This window comes from Sesamum indicum, linkage group LG9, assembly GCF_000512975.1.
Source record: "Sesamum indicum cultivar Zhongzhi No. 13 linkage group LG9, S_indicum_v1.0, whole genome shotgun sequence".
Classification (NCBI taxonomy): Eukaryota; Viridiplantae; Streptophyta; class Magnoliopsida; order Lamiales; family Pedaliaceae; genus Sesamum; species Sesamum indicum.
In genome coordinates this window covers 5,588,093-5,605,566 of record NC_026153.1, presented here as the reverse complement: position 1 = coordinate 5,605,566, position 17,474 = coordinate 5,588,093, and the positions used below count along the sequence as shown (strand labels likewise).

Below are 17,474 nucleotides of genomic sequence, written 5' to 3'. Positions count from 1 at the left end.
GCTTTTTTTAAACAAAATAAGGAGATCCAGACTTATTTTTGAAGTTTTAATAATTTTCTTCAAGTTTAATCATATTAATTACAAAATGTTTTACCAATATTTTATAATTTTATCTATAAATTTTAAAGGTTTATTTTTAAAATAAAATATAACATATTAAAAGTTTTAAAAATGTTTTATAATATTTATGAGTTTATTTGTTCTTCTAAATAAATTTAATTTAAAATTTTAAATGAAAATAACTCTTGAGAAGAAACGTTTAATAAAAAAACAAACAAACAAACATGGGGTCAGCAGATGTCAGCTTCATGAGCGATGAAAGGGATGAGAGCTCTCACCAAACGATTCAACTTTTTTGTGGGTTGTCAACATTTTGCTTACGCAGAAAGAAGTCCTCATTTCACCTTCCTAACTTCTCTCCCAAGACATAAATATTATATCTCTTAAACAAACACACACACTATATGAATGTTAGTTAGCAACATCAATGCTCCACAATTTAGAGAACAATATTGCATACTAAAATTATTCATTAAAAGAAATTATATAACTATTTAAAATAGGTTTTTGAATCGTTTATACCCATATATAATCTATCAGGTTAAATACAACAGCCTTCGTGTGCATCACTAAAGACAGTGAGCTGTTTTATAAAAAAATTCACGAATCGCATTGTTTTTTTTTTTTCGATCAAAATTTTCAATTATTAATACTTTCTTAAGGAGGTAGAATGTTTACATGTCATTATGAATATATGCATGTTTTAATAGTACTTTATATAATCTCTATTATGATTGAAATTAAATGTATTGATATTAATTTTGTATCAATGTCGCTAGCAAAAAGTAAGGCAAATCTACAAGTTAAGGGCACTTTGCAAACATGCTCACCTATAATCTTTTTATATTTGGTTGTACATATGTAATAATCCCATGCTTTAATTCAAAATAATTAATGATGGGCAAAATATCCTTAATTAAATAAGTAAAATAAGCAAAGAATGAGCCACCCTTGCTTATAATTGCCGTTAAGGACAAATCCAACAAGCAAACAATTTTAGCACCAACCATATGGTAATAGCCAATAAAAGACTCCATCTTTTTGCATTCTATTACAAGACACACCACTCTCTCTCCCTCTCTCTCTCTGGCTATAGCTCCATCCACCACCACCACCACCACCGTCCCTTTTGAGCTCCGCCACCTCTTTTGACCACCCGTCATCCAGCGCCGCCACCATTTCAAGATTTTCGTGGAGCAAAAAGGGCTCTTCTGGGGTTGGAGTACATATTTTTGTTGAAGTGATCACCACTTCATTTTCAAAGGTTTATCTCTAGCTCTCTTGAAGATTGCATTTGTTCATGTTTGCTGTTAGTCGAGCGTTTGTCATGTACGAGCCAGTCTATGTGTTTTTCTTGATTATTAGAACTCCACATAATACGTTAACATTGAGTCATACTATATTAGTACAATGTAAATGTTAATTTGATTTAATCAACATCATTTGGTATTTTCACAATGGATACGTATATAAAAAAAATGAAAAATTCTGACCATCTCCAGCATATTGTAGCTTTCTATATTTACTCACCTTCTTCTTTTTTCCCTTAAAAAGATTGATTTGCATACCATACATTAATCAACATGCATGACCTGAAAAAGATCAGCTTATGGAATTCAGGATCATTAACCACATGATTCACAAATAACCTGCCATTATTATTACATACCATTTGTGAGTAATCTCCAAAAAAGACCTACAAATATGCAAGAAAAAAAATATATTTGCTACTAACATGTTTCTCTGATTACTGTTGTGATCTTCATAGAAGATGGGAGAGATGTCAGGCTTCCAGTTGGGTGTGATTGGTGCATTGTTTCTTTCCGTCGCGTCGTCGGTGTCCATAGTCATCTGCAACAAGGCCCTCATGAGCAATCTTGGTTTCCCATTTGGTAAGAACTCAATCTAATTTCTTGATTTCAAGTTTTACTACAAGCTGTGGTTTCATACTGCACAAAAACATATGTATGCAAGAATTTCTCGAGATCCATGTAATAGTCCATTTCAGACATCATCCGCTTTGAGAAACAAAGTACATATTCATTATTCATATACTTGCAAATGAAATGTAGTTTATGTTCGCTTTGGATCATAAAAGGGTTGTACTAATTGTGTGCATCCAATGTTTTTCCAGCCACAACGCTTACTAGTTGGCACTTGATGGTAACGTACTGCAGTCTTCATGTGGCGTTGCGCTTAAATTTCTTTGAAAACAAGCCGATCGACATGAAGACGGTCATCCTCTTTGGCATTCTAAACGGCGTTTCCATTGGATTCCTCAACCTCAGCTTGGGATTCAACTCCATCGGGTTCTACCAGGTTTGTTCGCTCCGTCTTTCCTCTTACGCTGATCTAATCCATCAAAATCGAGTTTCACAAGGTTCTTTCTTGATGTGCTTGCTTGTCTTAATGTGTTCTTGTGCAGATGACAAAACTTGCAATAATACCTTTCACTGTCCTGTTGGAAACTCTGTTCCTCAAGAAACAATTCAGGCTAGTGACAAATGGCTAACAACACAAACTACTCTTTGAACACAAAGAATCTAGGAAAAAACTCAACTGAAGTCCTTACTTTCCTTTCTGAATTGCAGCCAGAACATTAAGCTATCTCTATCAGTCCTGCTGCTTGGAGTCGGCATTGCATCCGTGACCGACCTTCAGCTCAACTTCGTTGGGACGATTCTGTCGCTTCTAGCCATCATAACGACTTGCGTTGGCCAAATTGTATTCTTGACTTCTTCAATCCTCTCTACTTCTTACTCGGTGACCTTTTTTGGTGCCTTAACTTGGAGTTTGCCTTGATTTTCAGCTCACAAACACAATACAGAAGAGGCTGAACGTTTCGTCAACTCAGCTGCTGTATCAGTCAGCCCCATTCCAAGCAGCTGTGTTGTTTGTATCAGGGCCTTTCTTGGATCAGTGCCTAACTAAGCAGAACGTCTTTGCTTACAAATACTCTCCCATTGTTCTGGTACGTTCGGTATATGTGAGAGCGTTTGGCTACATAAAATCTTATGAGTTCATACATCTTACAATACGTTACTGAATTGCACCGGCAGGGGTTCATAGTCCTTTCATGCTTGATAGCTGTGTTTGTGAACTTCAGCACATTCTTGGTGATTGGGAAGACATCACCAGTGACATATCAGGTTTTGGGACATCTGAAAACATGTCTTGTTCTTGCATTTGGGTACACTCTGCTGCATGATCCCTTCACTACAAGAAACATCATTGGCATACTTATTGCCATTGTTGGGATGGGATTGTATTCTTACTTCTGCACCAATGAAACCAAAAGGAAACAAGATGGAGACATTTCCTCTTTGTCCCAGGTAACTTGTCACACACACATACAAATATATAATTAGATTATTTCTGAAAATATGAAATTATATATTTTTTTTCTAAAAATAGTTCTAAAATTACATTTACACGTGTTCTAAAAATTTATTATTTACACGTGATCCACTTTTGTTAGGGTTTGGACGAAAATTACTGACGTTAGCAAAAAATTTCTATAAATTTTCAATTTTACCCCTCATTTAACGTTGCGATGTATATTTTTGTAATTATAAATGGATAGATGTAATATATATATATATATAGATATTGGATGATGTTAACATCATTACATTTTTTTCCTTATAAGTATACAAAATTGAAAATTTATGTAAATTTTTTTTGCTAATGTCAATATATTTCATCCAAACCCTAACGGTAGGGTATCGAGTATAAACAGAGAATTATTGGAGGAGATACAAATATATTTTCAAAATTTTTTGGGAGAAAATATAATTTTGTATATTTAGATTGGGTCTAAGTATAATAACCCTTAATATATATATATATATATATATAATTGCATTAATCAGTCATTGTTCAAGTGATTGATTGAAAAAGGGCAATCAATTTATTAAATTTAATACTAAATTCTTGCTTGATTTTTCATAAGGTCATTTAGATCATTTGTTAATTCTAAGTCTTGCTGTTTTTCCTTTTCAGATCAAAGAGAGGGATAGTACACCACTGCTGGTGAGCCATCAGGACAAAGAATCCAAAGACTCCCTTGTCTGAAACTAGAGGCCCCTGGCTGTTTGATTACTAAAACAGTTTTTGTTCTTTATTTCTAATTTTAATTCTTTTGCAATATTATATATATATATAGGTTGCAAGAGTGTAAAACATGTTGATTCTTTTTTCATGTAATAAAATCTTGTGTGGGACACCCCTTTTTCTTGTAGCAATTTATACGTATTAATTAATTTATAAATATTAATTTTTTTACTTTTTATTACTAAATGAATTATAATTTGTAATACTTTGTCTAGTTGAAGAGAAAAATAAATATGTAATGGAAGTTTATATTTGGAGTTGAAAAACATAAGGGAAAGTAAATTAAGATATAAGTTTTGTGTTTGTCCTAGATGGGCTCTTACTCTATTTATAAAATAGAATAAATATTTGATAGCTCCTATAATTAGGTCTAATTACACATCTCTTGTCCCTTGTAATTACAGGTATACCCGCTATGGGTGTTGGTGTAATATACCTCAAGGGTTGTTTATGTAAAATTTCGACACTAAATATGATGTGTACTTGTAAATATGATGACATCATTAGTAAACATACTTATAATTTTACGAAAGATAAACAATTAGACCTGATCTTATAGAATGTCAATTCAATTTATCCTATAATTCATATAAGGTTATAAGTTATTTTAAATAAACTTAGCCGAACACTCTTAATACCACAGTCGAAACTTCCACAAGTCCTCTTTTTTTTCTGGGGGGGGGGGGGGTTGTTGAAGGTTTTTTTATTTTTTAATAATTTTTATCACTCATGGACTGCACTCATACACGCTGTCAATGAATTTTGAACCCAATATCTCCACAATGAAATATTGAGCCCTACACTATTGGAGTGTCCCCTAAAAAACGAGTTACAAATGAAGGTTGGTAGTACTTATCTAACATTTATTTTCACATGAAAAATCCAAGTAAGAATGTGACTCAACAAATAAATAAATAAATGCAGTTAGATGCGGATTCTTTTTCTAATAAGCATCTAATGATTTGTATTGTTTAAGTTTTATATTTAAATTTTCTAAACTTATTTTTTGAGAAAGACGTTCTTGCCCAGTTCCACTACTATTTACAATTACCTTCGTATAATTTTTTATTCTGAGTGAATTTCAATCATTAATAATTATAACAATCATATATTTATTTTTATTTATAACAATATAATAATTATAACATTGATTATTCAAATTTTTACTTTATTAAAGTAGGAAAAAAGTTAAATACATGTGTTCGATTCCCACAAAAATTGAGGTCCGCTCGATTTATTTAAAGTCATTTGCTCGATTCCCACAAAAATTAATGTAAAAAAAAAATCTAAAATGACCGAAATCAGACAAATCAGGAGTAGGAATATTGGTAGAAAGTAAGAATTAATAAAATACGAATTGTTGTACAATCACTTAATTGCACACATCATTAACTGTCTGCGACTAATCATACACTAATTTTATTGTCTTGATTACCCTGCCAAGTCTTCTACTTCATTACAAAACTTTTCCTTTTTCACTACGGATTTAGCGACGGATCAACTGTCTTAAATTCATATTTATCTATTATTTTTAAGTTTTGTATATAAATTGAGTAATTTTAATTTGAAAATAATTAATAGATATGGGCTTTATTTAATTTTTCAGAAATAAATAGGACAAATTGCACATCAACCCCTCAAAATATTGAATATTTCGTCAAACGCCCTATTTTTTTGTATAAAAAAAAGAGAGTATGCACTGAAAAATTAGAATTTGCTGCGCATGATGAGAAATGATGATTATGCCCTTACATGTGTCCTGAAAATTGAACTTGGAATAATGTGATACAAAATTTAATTTTTCAGATAGGACAACTAGGATGATAATTCTTCATACAGTAAAAAACTACTAATATTTTTTTATTATATTTATTCTTTTTAAAAAATAATCAAATACATATGTTTAATTAAATTAACGCGCACACTTAAATTGCTCAAATAAAAAGTGGAAGGGATTATATTGTTATTGGATTTTTCAAGTATGTTTGGTCGCTTGTCAATGAATATTTTTCCTTACATTTTGTGTCGTTTTTTGAACCAAATAATGAAATTTGCGATTCTATCAATGTTTTATTGCACGATGTATTCCGATCTGCATTTGTGTATGCATTAGCTTCAAAATTTTATCATAAAAAGACGCCTTAATAGAATAACGCCGATTTAAAATTTATAAGTTGCTTAAACCCTCATCTATAATCAATACGTGATGTTTGTCTGTATTATTTGATTAAGATTTCGAGAGCTATAAATAGCTTATTACTAATTTTCGTAATTTTTTTATAAAATTATAAATATTAAGTTGTTCTCGAAACACTTCTAACTATCTTTTGTTTTTAATTTCAAATACTAAAAAATTTCACTATTGATTAACGTATAATTTTTTTAATAATTTATTTATATAAAAAAGGAGGGAAAAAGAGGGTGGTGTAAATTGAAACTTAAGGAAAGAGGAAAGGGCAATTAAGTCAATTCAGGTGTCAAATGATTAGGCTTCAGTGCAGTGCGAAGCTTTTGTCTCACATTTGCAGTTAGCACCAATTTCTGTTGCTTTAACAGAGAGTAAAAACAAACATCCAACCAACAGAGAGAGAGAGTGAGTGAAAATCAAAACTCAAAAGCAAAAGAAGACAGACACAGACACAGACACCCTCCTCTCTTTTTCACGCTCCTTTTCCTACCCATCAAACGCATTGAAATCAAGAAAAAAATATAGCTTCTCTGTAGATTCATTTGCACCCACATAAACATACACAGAGCAACTGCTACTCTGTGTGTGTGTTGCACTGTTATTTTCTGACTTAGAACTCTGACATTTTTTCCTTAATTTTCCTTTTTGAATTTTTGGAGGAGATTGGGAGGTGGGCTGTTGATAATTGGTGGTGGTGGTGAAAATGGGGGTTTCACAGAGTGATGGTGGAAGAATGGAGGGGTGGTTGTATTTGATACGCTCCAATCGGATTGGGCTTCAGTATTCAAGGAAACGCTACTTTGTTCTTCAAGATCACTTACTCAAGAGTTTCAAATCTGTCCCACTTTCCCCTCACGAGGTTTACTTCGGTTTCTCAGTCCTTTCGGCCTATTTTACATGGTTAAATGCAGAGTAGAACTATGTGATTTGATTGGTTTTTTGCTTTTGTTGCGAGTTGAAGTTACTGTCTGCCTGCCCTTGTGCTTGATTATACTGTGCTACTCTTGCCCCATCTAATGTAGGAATCGAAGGTTCACTAGAATAAGTCAGTATATCTGATGGATTTGGTTTTTTTGCCTGTTGAATTTCCCAGAACAGAGTTGTGTACTTTGTATTGATCATTAGATAACTTTTGGCAGGTTTCCACATACATCAATAATGTAAGCACGTTCATGTCTAACTACATTCGGAGAAAATATGAAATATATGCATCTCTTATATTTGTGGTTAAGTATCGATTTAACAAGTCTATTGATGCATACGAGTGTAGTATGTGCAGGCACCTCACTGTTATTTTGAGTCTGATGATGTTGAAGAAACATTTTAAATGTGGTTCAGGAAGTTTTGGATTCCTTTGAATGGTTTGGATGGTCTAGGATTTAACATAGGTGATTCTTTTCTGCTTCTTATAGATGATTCTGAATTCGATTGTGCTTCTTTCGGTCGATTTTTCTCTTTTGTAATATTTATCTCAGTTGCAAACACTTTGTGCAGTTTTACCTATTCTGCAAGTTCCTCACTTTTTCTTTGCAGTTACTTTTTATGAGTGAAGTTTTAGTTTGCAAGAAATTTTATCAAGTTCGTGTCACAAAAAAACTGCGCTGGTTTGGTGGTTGTGTTTTTGGTTGAATTTGTTGCTTTTTGTTGGCTTATGAGAACCTTGTATATGTGATGGTTAGAACTGTAACTAGTTGAAATCTATGCATGCGGAAAATTTTATTGCAAGATTGAAGAAATGCACTAAAAAAAGTTTTGATTAATCTTGTATTTTCTCTGAATTCACTCAAGGAAGCAGTAACTGGTGATTTGTGGATATAGTTGGTGCTTAGTAAATTCATGAACCATTCTTGTGATCTCTGAAGTTTCTCCTTTGCATTCATTTCGACAGCCAAATATTCCCTCCTGTATGTTAGGAAAGTATGGATGTGCTTATGTATATAGAAAACATTCAAGCAATTGATATGCATAGTTGTGGACTGTTGCTGCCAGATGTTTTGTGAATCTGTGCTATATTTCTGTCCATCATTCCTTTGGCTTGTCCTCTACTAGAAAATTGATAAATCAAAAGCTGCATGCTATAAAGTTCTTAACAGTTGATTTTGATGAAGTAACCACTAAACTAGAAGCGTCAATGTAATAGTGAAGTCCTGAGTTTCCTATATATGCTAGCCTTTTGTGTATTTAACACTGATAACTCCATTGATAGTAAACAATTGCTTGATCATGTCTTATCTGAAAACTCACATGCAATTTGTTCTGTCAGGATCCTGTTAGAAGTGCAATTATTGATTCGTGCATAAGGGTGACTGACAATGGGAGAGAGAGCATTCACAGGAAGGTATGAACACTGAGACACTGTTCGTTGAAATTTCCAGTTTGTATATACACTATACCCTATAACTAAGTTTGGATTCCTTCAAATAAAACTGAATGCACTGTTTTTTCTTCCATTTTGCAACTTGCAGGTCATTTTCATTTTTACTCTTTATAACACTTCTAATCACAACGATCAACTGAAGGTGTAGAATTGTTCTCTTCTAAATTTGTTACTTTTTCTTTTAATTCAACATATAATTAAAAATGTTGCATTCTATAGCTGGGAGCAAACAGCCCTGAAGAAGCTGCAAAATGGATTCAGTCCTTCCAGGAATCAGCTTTAAAGGTTGAAACTGCTCTTTCTGCTATGTTGCTAGATAATTATTAGGCTGGAGACTGATGTTTCCATTATATGCAGCCAAACCAGAATCAAGGAGATTTTGAGTTTGCCACACGTGAACCAGAGTCATTGAGGTAAGCAATTTTACATCTTATGCATTGAATTGACAAAACACCTTCAAGATAAATATGCTCTGATCAATTGTTATGTGGAGTTGGTTGTACATGCTTGAATCAATCTTCTACTAGGGATAGGGAGTCAGCTTGCTGAAGGTTTTCAGTAATGTCGATAACTTGTTCTGAATTATTCCATTATGCTCACACAAGAGTAATACTCAACTTTCTTCTGTTTTCTATAGGCTAAACTGTTCCAGTAAGCATTCTCATTCCATTGACTGGACTGCCTACTCATCCTCAGTCAGTGATGCAATGACATCTGATGTTGTTGCACCATCACCTTGGAAAATCTTTGGTTGCCGGAATGGTATGGGTTAAGTTCATTCTCTATCTTGCTAAATGGCTAAATGCCATGTCTGATAAAAAAAAATATGCAGGTCTCCGATTATTTAAGGAAGCTAAAGATAAAGAACATCATGGAAAGGTACGTCGATCAGCTTAATGATACATTGAAGCCCTCAAAGCCTCATATGGAAGTTTCCATGTCTGCAGTGGGATGATCATCCCGCAATAATGGCCGTTGGTGTAGTTGATGGAACTTCAGAGGCTATTTTCCAAACACTCATGTCTCTTGGTCCTTCAAGATCAGAGTAAGTTATGATAATATCAAATAATGTTTCAGCCAGAGTTGAGTTAAAAAAAAAGAAAAACTTTTGGGGGTACTCTGGATATATGATTGATTATTTTCTCATAAATCCAGTCCAGATTAAGATTTGTATATCAGATATCATATCTCTACTTATAGCTTCTATAAATTTAAAATTTGTAATGCATGATCTCTCTACTATATTGAGTATCAAACAGAAGGATGTATTTTTTGGTGTTTATGGCAGACAAAAGGAAATAGGGTTCAGTGTGCAATTGTTGCTAATCCAGTGTCTGAATCACCTTTAGCTATTGTTGATAATAGGAGTTTCCCTTTCTAAGTTTACCATGAACATGCAACCACATATACCTTTCTGTTCCAAGAACATTTGCCCCTTGTATAAAGAAAGAAGGCATCTCCATCATGCTACATCATTGTATAGCACATATCTTTCTTGTGAAGACTTTGTTCGTTGTTTTATCCTTTGTATCTATGTATTTGGTTTCTTTCTTGTTTCGACACTGAAATTTGGTAAGAGAAAATCATTTTGAGGAGTTGCCTTTTCCAGGAATTTTCACCAAACATGATATCCTGACATACAAATTACGTTCCTAGTGAAGCTCTAAGTAGCAAAAGAATCTTTGAATTAGCAACCACTAAGTTGCCGTTTTGATTCTTTTGTTTGGGAAATAGCATATATTTTGTGCTTTCTTGAAGGAAATCAATGACTTTGTTCGGGAAGTCAGTGTGCTTACTCAGGATAACCTCTATAATCTAGTTGAGAATGATGCCAGCATTTGTTTGGTGAAGATGGAGGCATATACTTGTCAAGCTTTTGGATCCAGTTGCTATACATTGTTTTGTATAAAAATAGATGTTTATCTTACTGCAGGTGGGACTTCTGTTTCTACAAGGGTTCTGTGATTGAACATCTTGATGGTCACACTGATATAGTTCACAAGATCCTCTATCGTCATTGGCTTCCTTGGTCCTGATACACACCTTGTCTCTGTTATTATTTTTTTCCTTTACTTTTTTGCTTCAAGTGTTAATATGTTAGCATGTTGCAGGGGTATGAAACGAAGGGATCTTCTGTTACGGCGCTATTGGAGAAGGGAGGATGATGGTACATATGGTAATACTTTTAATGCCCCCAAATAGGCTGCATTTCAGTATAATTGATCTAAAAATAACTTTATTTTATTTATTTATTTGCAGTGATTCTGTACCATTCTGTGTTTCATCAGAAGTGTCCGCCTAAAAGGGGTTATGTACGCGCCTGCCTTAAAAGTAATGTATGCTTTTACATATGAAAGTAATGGGCTTTAATTGTATCATACTTTCTAGCAATAAGATATTGCCAGGATTCATGCGGGTATGTTGGCATGAAATGTGGCAAAAATTTCTCTGGGTCTTTGCACCCTGCATGCAGAGGAGCAAAACTGTGTTGCATTAGGGTTAATGTCCAAGTACATAGAACTTACGTTTGCTGGCGTCGATTGCCCACTTTATTATCATATTATGACATGATTCCACTTTTATCTTTCTTCTCTGTTGTCTCGCTTGTGTATGAGCTTCTAGTATTTCATCTTCCCCTTTTTTAACCTCATGTGACAATCTAGAGTGCTTTATGATTGAAGTTGGATGACTGGTTCACAGGTGGTGGATATGTTATATCTCCCGTGAATCAAGGAAAGCGTTCTGTAGTGAAGCACATGCTTGCTATCGATTGGAAATTTTGGAGATCTTATTTACAGACATCCTCAGCCAGATCAATAACAATAAGCATGCTAGGGAGACTTGCTGGTTTGCTCCATACCTATTTCTCCCCACTTTAACCTATACATTTGTTAGTTATTCACAAATCAGATTACTGGGCACGAAGATTGGTAAAGTATCTCAATTTAGTTGATAAAGTTTCAACTCCCAATTTCTCCAGATTTTTCTTTCCTTTTTTTTTTTCTGTCTTTATAAATGGATGGAAATGCCCATCAATATTCAATATCTTTGCTTGCTTGAGGGCGTTTGCATAAAATGTTCAAGGGCTTGCAGTAAATTCATGAAAAGATGTGTTCATGTCTTTAGAGGAACTTGATTACATTAAAATATTCCATATGTATGCTTACTGTAGTCCTTTTGGTAATAGCGAAAGGACCAAATCATGAGAAAATAAAAAAGATTGGAGTGTAAGTCTGTTGAAATTTAAACTTAGATGATTAAAGTGAGACTTCTTTTGAAACGGTAAGCAGCATGAGGGTGTTTGATTGACCCTTGTATTTATTGATTCATGTACTTGGATAATATAATTTTTCTTGGAATTGATTAATTTTACTGCTCTCTTTGTAGCCTTGCGGGAGCTGTTTAAAGCAAAAGTAGATTGTTCATCACCTGATTTCTCATCAGGTGAGCTAATGAGCAATAATAGCATACAGCAATGTAAAAAGGAGCTGAAAGTTGAAGTTCAAACTAGAGTGGAAAATGGACAAAATTGGGAGGATGTGGAGGAAGAAACAGTTAAAACACCCTCTGAACGCTCCAGTCTTGTGGGATTACATGATGCATCAGATGAATTCTTTGATGTCTCAGAGCCACTGGATTATGATCAATCAGAAAATGGTTGGCCTTCTGACTTCGGTTCAGAAGTTTATTCTCAGGTACTAGTTGTCACTTTCTGATATTGTTACATGAAAGGACAATTCCTAAGGGCATGACTATAACTGGTGACGAGTGGCATTATTAACATAGATGCTAGCAATTTGTTTCAGTTCAGATCTGACAGCCCACCTAGAAATGACATGACTGGGAGCTGATTAAGGCACAAGCAATTCTGTATGAAATCTTTAATCATGCATTTCCAATTTTGGGTTTAACATGTGAGCTTAAAATAATCCACCCCTTAACTGGAAGATTTCACTTTGCTGGACATCAGGCTTATATTCTCCATGGAAAGAGCATAACTTGTCTTCGAACACAGGGCTGCTATTTTACTCTTTTCAGAGGAAGAGCATATCTTATCTTTGTGTTCTCTGTCCTTCTAGGTTCTTTTAGCAGTTTGTTTTTATCTCTGCTCTGGCGATGCATTCTTGTCATTTTTCAGTTCATCCCTTATGAATCAAGTATTTCAGGATGCACGCCAACCCAAACTGTCGACTGCTGCTGTCTTTGTGAAAAGGCTGCATGAACTTGCAGGTATATTGACTGAAATTTGTATATACAATTGTGTGTATTAACATTTTCTCCTAGCTTTTCCCATTTGCTATCAAGTGATGATAATGTATTCTGGGTTCCAGAACTTCTAATGGTTTGAGATGTTGATGCTGCAGTTCAGAAGAAGGGTTATGTCGACTTGCATGAGATGGCAAGGGAAGACAGTCTGTCATGCAAATACGGATGCACTCTTCCAAAGGATCCAACCTGTAATTTGCTCTGCAGTTGGACAGAAACAGACCCCTCGACATTTCTTATTCGTGGAAAGACTTATTTGGATGACAGAAAGAAGGTAGTTTCCCTTTTAAAGTTTGAGTGTGAAATGTAACTGTCTATTTCATCTCCAGATAGTGGTAATACTGCCTATTTTTTTTTTAATTCCAATAAACAAAACAACATTTTGTAGTCTCAGTATGACATATGTCATCAAGGCTGTTTCTTAAAGCCCGAAAACAGAAAAAATACCATAATATTTCATGGAAGGTTGTATAGCAAGATAAAAGATATATATGATGTTTACTTTTTTTGAAATTCTGACCCATTGCAATTCTTACTTCTGAGCAAGTCTTTTCTAATTTTTGTAATTCAAATCAAGCAACCTTAAGTAGCAAAATTATTATTGGAGTTGCAAATTTGCAACTCTAGTAGCAAACGGAAAGGGCCTAAGTATTTTCTAAAGAAAATATGCTGCATTTAGTTTAGCCCCAAGCGTGAGGATTCATTCATATGCTTTCTGTTCCAGATTAAGGCAAAAGGCACATTGATGGAAATGGTAGGTGCTGACTGGTTGAGATCTGACAAGAGAGAAGATGATCTTGGGGGACGGCCTGGGGGCATAGTTCAGGTTTTGTAATCATTACCTCTGGAACTGAGTTTGTCTATACTCTGTACTCATTTACTTTTGCACAATTAACTTATAGAAATTGCTTACTGATCTAAAGCTGAACAAGAAGTTGTTATATTTATTATGCAGAAATATGCGGCCAAGGGGGGTCCAGAGTTCTTCTTTATTGTGAACATACAGGTAAGATGGGTCTTGTTTTCATTTTGAGCAATTTCTTTTGGGGTTCATCTATTGCTTATTTTCTGTCTGATTGAATTAGGTACCAGGCTCAACAACGTATAACCTTGCGTTATACTATATGATGAGTACTCCTATAGAAGATGCTCCCTTGCTTGAGAGCTTTGTCAAAGGAGATGATGCTTATAGAAATTCAAGGTTCAAGCTTATACCGTATATATCTAAGGTCAGTACAGTAATTGTGTTTTGTCAATCTTCTTTTTCATCTGTTTTGATCATTATGTTTCACATATGGGCCACCAGTTTGCTCTTGCTTTTGGATGTCATGCCCACTAGTTATATTTCCCTTTTCATCCCTCTGCAGCTGTTCTCATTGAAATAATGAGCTCTCTGGAATTCCCTTTGATTTTGAGTTGATATATTATGATGTGACTTAAAACTTTGGTTTATTTGACATATGAATATTGTACTGATGGTGTAACCATCAGCTTGATTTAGACTGAAGATCATTACCCGCATTTTGTTTCTTGCTACATACACCCATTGCATCTTCCTTGATTGAAGTACTAATATGCTTGAGACAAGCGGAATTTTGTTAACATCTCAGTGCTCAAGTTCCTAATTACACCACTCATTAATATAATATCCTTGATTATCTTATAATTTCTTTTCATGTCATCATTTTTATTCTTGATTGAGCAAATTTGGAAAATTGTATGAATTACTTGGCATCATGTGAATTTGAAGCTTGATATCAATACAATCTGTGCCTCAGGGTTCGTGGATAGTGAAGCAGAGTGTTGGGAAAAAGGCATGCCTGGTCGGTCAAGCATTAGAAATTAACTATTTTCATGGGAAAAACTACCTGGAGGTATCATATTGAAGAGTAACTTCCTCTCTAGGGCTTATTTTGTTATTCAATTTCCCTTGCATTTTTACAGTTCTTGATGCTGTTACATTTTCTTGTACTAGACGATTGATCAAATTAAAGGTGAAGGATTGTGGTTTTTTTTTTTTTTTTCCAAATTAAAAGTTTCTGATTTGACTTCTCAAATTAAATTTCTAGAGCACCAGATAAAGGACATGTGCCAATTTCCATTGATTTCCATTATGGGAGATAGACTTCGAGCTTTTTTGTCAGAACTAAATTCATAGTACCATACATATGGTTTATTGTTTTCCTCGGATAGTGTATAATATATTACTTTTACCAACCATATGTTAATTGTAGGATTCCCCCTGGCATCCTTTTAAATTTTAATGGATTAATCAATTGGCTACTGCTTTTCAAACAGCTATATCTGTTACTATAAAATCTACCTAATGAGTAAATAAGAATTTGGGCCATGTTAGAGAAAGAACACGGCGACATTACTTTCTTATTCATTCTTTTCTGATGATTTAAGCTGACACGTTGAGCCAGTATAAACCTTTATCTGAATATATAAAGCATGATATGGAACTCACTCATCATTATTTACATTATCCACAGCTTGGGATCGATATTGGCTCATCAACTGTTGCAAGGGGGGTGGTCAGCCTCGTTCTGGGTTACCTTAACAATCTGGTTATTGAGATGGCATTCTTAGTACAGGTAACTATGTTCCCTACAAAATCTGTTTTTAAGATGCTTTCTTAAACTACTTACTGACAATGAGTCTATTCAATTAAAATGCATTGTAAAATCTCTCTCTACTTTTTTTCCTGTTGGATATACTGCATCTGAAATCACAATATGGTCGTTGCGATTCTCACAATAGGGCTTGGCTATGCAGGCTAATACACCAGAAGAGCTACCCGAATATCTTATTGGAACCTGTCGTCTGAACCACCTGGATGTCTCTAAATCGGTACTAGTAAAACCATAATCCAGTCTAAGCAAATCGATTGTTTACTCTAACAATAGCTGAAACCACAACCACGAACAAAAGGTGCGTTATAAAGCATAGGATGTGTGAGTAATGAAATATGATTGCACATGGTCTTCTGCCTAGTTACAATTCTTTTATTCAATCAAGTGGAATCAGTAGCCTAATGTGCTTTGCTTTGCTGTGATACTGATTGAGATGTACATAAATTCTCAGCATATAAAATACTGACATTTATTATTACGCCTATTCGAATACAATTTGCCACACAATTTTTCCTTAGTTTGATATGGTTGCAAACTTCGTGTATTGTGTTTGTTGGGAGAAGAACATAGTTGGGGTGTAAATATTTATGGGGAAGACGTTTTTGCTCTTTTGTGTCCAATTGAGTTATAGATGAAAACATAAAAGGGATTGGAGGGACACAAGATGGTAGGAGGCAGTCTTGCTCATGCACTTTTGAGTTAAGTCTCGACTGTCAGTCGATGTTAGGAGGGGCCATGTGAGATCAAATATTGTAAGTTGAAGACTCGTAATCAACAACGTTCCTACTATCAGAAGTTGAATCTTCTATCCCCTCTCAAAAAAAGAAATTGAAACTTCTATCTCAAACATCTTTTTTATTTTATTTAACTACGACTTTTTCTATTTTATTTTGTATACTATCGTTTTTCTTATTAGCAATTTGCATCAAAGTGTACAAAGGGACTAAGTCGAGGTGAAATTTTTTTTTACTTAAATAAAATAAAAGATGTAATAAGATATGAAATAGAAGATTCAATCAACCTCCGCAACATCAACAATTGGTTTTATGACATATTTCCAAGGGAAAGGACTACAAATCCCAACAAGATATCCAGATTCATATTTCGAGATTTTTTGTGCAAGATGTCTTAATTTCAAGAATATATTTTCTTTCTCAAAGTTAAGATAATACTACAAATAAATATGAGACCCTGTGATTAAATTTTTTAAAAGGATGGCATTTCTTACCAACTAAACGTGTCCTTGAATTTTAAATATTCATTAAATGCATTAATAAATTCAAAGGTAAATATTAAAATATAAAAAATACAAAATAAATTGAAATTGCTATGGAAGTAGAAAAATATCCATATATTTGGAATTCGGATCTAAAATCCTCTATCAAATGAAGAGATGGATGATGGTGATGTGGTTTCACAGTCTGTGCGGTACACAGAAGATACAGAATAATACATAGACCAAGAAGCTGGAATAGCTCAGTTGGTTAGAGCGTGTGGCTGTTAACCACAAGGTCGGAGGTTCAAGCCCTCCTTCTAGCGCCCATATTCTTCTTTTGAAAAAGAAAATACATAAATAAATATGGTATCATCACTCCAAGTTTCCAACTATCTCAACCCAAGTTTTTGTTCAGTAGAAAAATATCCATATATTTGGAATTCGGATCTAAAATCCTCTATCAAATGAAGAGATGGATGATGGTGATGTGGTTTCACAGTCTGTGCGGTACACAGAAGATACAGAATAATACATAGACCAAGAAGCTGGAATAGCTCAGTTGGTTAGAGCGTGTGGCTGTTAACCACAAGGTCGGAGGTTCAAGCCCTCCTTCTAGCG

The 17,474-nt window shown here is 34.2% G+C and overlaps 2 protein-coding genes and 2 non-coding genes across 5 annotated transcripts; all 4 read left to right on the top strand.

Annotated features, from left to right (window-relative positions):
* On the top strand, nucleotides 1,064-4,285 carry LOC105170730 (uncharacterized membrane protein At1g06890). Of its 2 annotated transcripts, none has more exons than XM_011091627.2 (8): nucleotides 1,064-1,324; nucleotides 1,832-1,952; nucleotides 2,195-2,379; nucleotides 2,486-2,553; nucleotides 2,652-2,784; nucleotides 2,870-3,031; nucleotides 3,120-3,392; nucleotides 4,063-4,285. In XM_011091627.2, the coding sequence occupies exons 2-8, from the start codon at nucleotides 1,832-1,834 to the stop codon at nucleotides 4,132-4,134; spliced, it is 1,014 nt and encodes a 337-aa protein (XP_011089929.1). In that variant the 5' UTR covers nucleotides 1,064-1,324; the 3' UTR covers nucleotides 4,135-4,285. The 2 variants fall into 2 exon arrangements, with proteins under 2 accessions (XP_011089929.1, XP_011089927.1); XM_011091625.2 differs by having other exon boundaries at nucleotides 1,065-1,324; nucleotides 1,829-1,952.
* LOC105170729 (protein ENHANCED DISEASE RESISTANCE 2) lies at nucleotides 6,727-16,157 on the top strand. Its single transcript, XM_011091624.2, has 21 exons — nucleotides 6,727-7,220; nucleotides 8,625-8,699; nucleotides 8,827-8,880; nucleotides 8,958-9,023; nucleotides 9,096-9,151; nucleotides 9,376-9,500; nucleotides 9,571-9,617; nucleotides 9,686-9,783; nucleotides 10,672-10,767; nucleotides 10,850-10,914; nucleotides 10,998-11,069; nucleotides 11,439-11,585; nucleotides 12,126-12,433; nucleotides 12,905-12,968; nucleotides 13,103-13,278; nucleotides 13,729-13,830; nucleotides 13,960-14,010; nucleotides 14,090-14,233; nucleotides 14,783-14,878; nucleotides 15,500-15,601; nucleotides 15,783-16,157. The coding sequence occupies exons 1-21, from the start codon at nucleotides 7,065-7,067 to the stop codon at nucleotides 15,873-15,875; spliced, it is 2,193 nt and encodes a 730-aa protein (XP_011089926.1). The 5' UTR covers nucleotides 6,727-7,064; the 3' UTR covers nucleotides 15,876-16,157.
* TRNAN-GUU lies at nucleotides 17,106-17,179 on the top strand. The gene has a single exon. It is a non-coding gene; the product is annotated as a tRNA-Asn (tRNA).
* TRNAN-GUU lies at nucleotides 17,401-17,474 on the top strand. The gene has a single exon. It is a non-coding gene; the product is annotated as a tRNA-Asn (tRNA).